At 40.8% G+C, this 4,346-nt stretch overlaps 1 protein-coding gene across 1 annotated transcript; it reads left to right on the top strand.

The window, feature by feature from the left end:
• The first annotated feature begins 993 nt into the window (after positions 1-993).
• Positions 994-3,474, top strand: LOC122079430. The gene has a single exon (XM_042645891.1). It carries the CDS (start codon positions 1,331-1,333, stop codon positions 3,218-3,220), a length of 1,890 nt encoding a protein of 629 aa, XP_042501825.1. The 5' UTR covers positions 994-1,330; the 3' UTR covers positions 3,221-3,474.
• Positions 3,475-4,346: the final 872 nt, after the last annotated feature.

Here is a 4,346-nt window from a genome sequence, read left to right as displayed (position 1 = left end):
AGAAAGGAAGTTTGTAGGTCGACCAGATTCACAATAGGTACCTGAAGCAAGATATATAATGGACAGTGAAGTCTACACAAAATTATTTCTAGGTTTGGAGGAAGATCTTGAAATACAGGGATAAAATGGAGCCTTATGTTCAACATCTTATTGGAGATGGTTACCTTACTATATTGTGGCTAGACAATTGGTATCCTATGAATTTTTTTATCAAGACATTTCAAGATAGAATACGTTACGATGTGGGTTCTGATCGTATGGATTTGCTTAGTGGATGCTTTACCTACTAGAGATCAACTTATAAATTGTTAGATTCTAGTTCAACCAAACTATGTCTTTTGTTGGGCAAGACTAGAAAGTAGAAACTATTTATATTTTTAGTATATATTTACATCAATGATATCTCAATTTACTCACAAAGTGGAGGTTAGCAGACTAATATCGATACGGCTGTTTGGGTTCAATATTTCTTTGGCGAGGGTGATCAAGTTGGAGTGGTTAGCAAGTTTGCTCTATGTGCTACTATCTAAGGAACTATAGATTTTCAGGATCAAAACTAGGACAAAGTCCTAGATAGTGGTTACAATTCACCTTAAGGGGAGAAGGGAAGGGTTTTGCTCTTCTCAAACCCATGTTGAAAGTGAGGGTTAGTGTAAAATAGAATAAGGTTATATGTTTTAGTCAAAAGGGAAAATCGTTATTTCATAGCCTCACTTAACTAAGACTGACGATAAGGGGTATGAGCGTAATTCGGTATCATGCAGATCGTAGAAAGCTTCTTTAATAGTGGCATTATCTAAGAGGTGATGCTGTAAATTTTCCTTAAAAAAATCACTTTTAATATGGTTTTACCTTTTATATGTGTATTGGGATGGAAAGGTCGGAGGTATCGGTAAAAACCCGATACCATCCCGATACAGCCATTACTGACCGATCCGAGTTTTACAACCATGCTCTCAAGTTTATTAGTTGAAAATTTATTCGAATTGAATAGTTTAGCTTCAGACAGAATTCAGATCAAGATTTTGAGAAAGTCTTTGCAGCAACTGCTCTATTCTCTCTCTCTGGGAATTCAGAAGCGACGACACCATTTCTTTATCATTCAGATTCTCAGGTAGTTGTCTCTCTCTTGTCGGCACAAAAACAATCGGATCTCTAAGAACGAAACCCTAGATGTACAAATTTTCTGCTTCGACTTGATTTCAGAGAAGAGGAAGCGACCTAAGAACCCTAATCGTTCAATCGAAAATTGGTCATGTACTTTCGATGACAACAGCATCCGAAACAAAAACCTTAGATCTCCGTAGATCCTGAAGAGAACCCTAAAGCAATGGCTTGTTTAGCTCTCTCGCTTCAACCGGCGAACGGATCTGCTGATATCCTTCTCCAAACTCGCGAATGGTTCCCACCCGCGAGAGCTCTCTATGCTCTCAATGCTTTTCGCCAGACTCGAATTGCTTTTGCGAGCGGAAAGCACAACTCGGCCGAAGATGGCGATTCATCTCTGGGTGATGATCCACTCGCTGCATCGAGTGGGCAAGTGATTGTGGGTGTTGAGAGCAAGTATCGTGTCGTTTATCGGCTTGTTAATGGGATCTATGTTTTGGGGATCACTACAGTTGACAGAGATGATTGTTTGAACAACGTGTTTGAATGTATTGGGATTGTTAATCAGGCGGTGAGCGTCGTTGTCGCCGCCTGTCGTGGTGTCGATGTAACGCCGGAGAAGCTTCATAGGAAGTATGCGGAGATATACATGGCTTTGGATATTGTTCTGAGAGGTGTGAGTAGCATTAGGCTTGCAGCAATGCTTGCATCAATGCATGGTGAGAGCATTGCCAAGATGGTCCATTCTGCGCTTGATGCCGAGGTCAAGATCAGAGGAGCAGATAGTTGGGTTAGTATTGAAGGGCTTTCGATTGAGCACCAGGCCAATGTAGAGGTCTTCTCTAATCAGATGTTTGAGCTGCCTCCAGAGACATTGGCAGCTGGTGATGAAGTTGCTGTAACTCTTGCCCCGACAGGGCCGGCCGCTGCTGATCAACAGGATGAGCAGCAACAAACAGAGGAACCTCCGACAGAGAAGGATCCCTTTGCTGCCAGTGATGCTCTTAATAAGCCGGAGGCGCTTGTGGGTGGGTTCAAGAAGAACAAGGATCAATCTTCGAACGATCTGACAACAGCTCTAGCGGGTCTTGAAGTCACAAATCTACCACCAGCTGTAGCCACACAACCGACTAAAATTAGTGTCGCAGGGTTTGAAGGGGACTATGGTGGTATAGAGTATAGTAATGAGGACGCGAGTTTACGTGAAGCTTTTGAAGGCTTTGATGATGCCTTTGGTGGAGGTTTGGATCCTTCGGAGTTTGTGGGGACAACAAAGGTTGCAAAGCCAAACTTGGGACTGGGTGGCCTGGAAGCACTACAGTCAGGACAGAGTGATACTACAGCAGCAGCTGGAACTGGCACTCCTCTTGAAAATCTGGTGAAAAGAACTGAAATGAAGGGTCCTGAGATGTTTATTTCTGAGGAGATCAGTGCAGAGTTCAGGGAATCACTGCTTGCTAGGGTGGGCTTAATGGGAGTGGTATATTTAAGAACATTGCCTCCGAAAACTTCAGGTGATAAGGATACTGAGTTTTCCTTTCAGCTTGAGGGAACGACTGGAATTAAGAGAATTGTTATGCAAAGTTCTCGTGTCAGTAGCCTGGGCAATGGGATGTTTCATCTGAGGACAGCTTCTTCTGAGGAGCCAATACCGATCTTGAAGTATAGTTTGCTGCCTCGTCTAACTCCATTGCCTTTAAGGGTTCGTCTTGTCCAGCGTCATACTGGGACTTTACTCTCTGTGATGATACAGTATGCTTCCAACCCGGACTTACCTGTACCCTTAAATGATGTCACGTTTGTTCTGAAACTACCAGTGGAGCCAACTTTGTTGAACGTGTCTCCGAGAGCTGTTTTGAACAGATCTGAAAGAGAACTTAGATGGCATGTTGATGAGATTCCTCTGAAGGGTCCTGGTCGGTTGAGGGCACGGATGCCAGTTGATTCTGATGAGCTTGCTGGAGAAGAAATTGAAGTTATAGGACTGGTGAAATTTTCTGTACAAGGAACTAGAACTTTGTCTGGGGTAACACTACGGCCGGCTACTGAGGGTAAGACAGACTTCTATGAGTTTAATCACACTTACAGTAGTGGAGTTTACGTGTGTAATTGATCTACTTGCCGAAGGTATTTGTTTCTTTTCATTCTCTTCTGTTTCTGTGGTGAGTGGTTTGGAAGAGTTTGCGATGTTTGTGGAACTTGATTATAATTCTGATTCTTTTTGTTCTTATGTCAGATTTTTATGTATCTTTTTCTTGAGGTTTCATATATTTTTGTCCTGTCTTTGTAGTAGGATATGTTTTTGTTAAGTCCAAGATTTAATTGCAATTTGTCATTTTGAATTACACGTAATTTGTATCTTTATGACATTCTATGTTCATTTTCAGGTGTAAGAGTAGCCAAATTGATTTTTAGGTTCTTAGGTGCTCTGTGGGTGCACCTATCTTTTCTGTAATGTTTAAAAAAGCTCATGAACTAGTACTGAATCTCTTTGCAATCAGAGAAAAAAAAAAAGGGTAAACAAACTTCTGCCTTCCATCAAAAAATCTTTGGTTAAGAACTTTCTGGAATCTACACCCCCCCCCAAAAAAAAAAAAAAAGAAGAGAACTTACTGGAAAACCCTTTCTAAAATATGATCTGGAAACTACACAGATAAATGTCTCTGGAAATGCAACTCAGTTATGAGAAACTCTGTATGCTAAATGTCATTTGAATGAAGTGGAATGGTTGGAGCAATCTTTTCAAGCCTGCTGCAGTCGATGGATGCTGATTAATGCTAAGCATGAGACGCATATGAAGTAGCTCTGAAGAAATAAATTTAAGTTTTGAAAATGATCCTTCCTGCAATAAATGATAGGCATTATTTCCAATTGAGTGAGAAATATATGAAAGCAGAATACAGATCCATCTCTACTCGCATGCATTTTGTGTGGGAAAAAGATTTTCGTGTTCTCCCATAGAGCTAGAAATCAGAAGTTCCTTAGTCATGACATTTTATCTCTTATCTATCTTCACAAAATAATCATTTTGGCTATAAAGTGGGTACTGGATGGGCAACCTGGCTTCTGCATCCTGTTGCAGTTTTTGATTTTGGATGTCTAGAAGCTTTGATTTGAACAGTATAATTTTTCTTCCTTTTTCTTTTCTTCTCTCCAGATATTCTGGATCAACTAATCCACTCCCTATCTTCTATCCGCTTTTTAAATTGGCAACCTTATATATCGCAAATTGGGAAAAG

Source organism: Macadamia integrifolia, chromosome 5 (assembly GCF_013358625.1).
Source record: "Macadamia integrifolia cultivar HAES 741 chromosome 5, SCU_Mint_v3, whole genome shotgun sequence".
Taxonomy (NCBI): Eukaryota; Viridiplantae; Streptophyta; class Magnoliopsida; order Proteales; family Proteaceae; genus Macadamia; species Macadamia integrifolia.
Note: the sequence above shows the minus strand (reverse complement) of the source record. Positions and strands in the feature narration are given on the sequence as shown.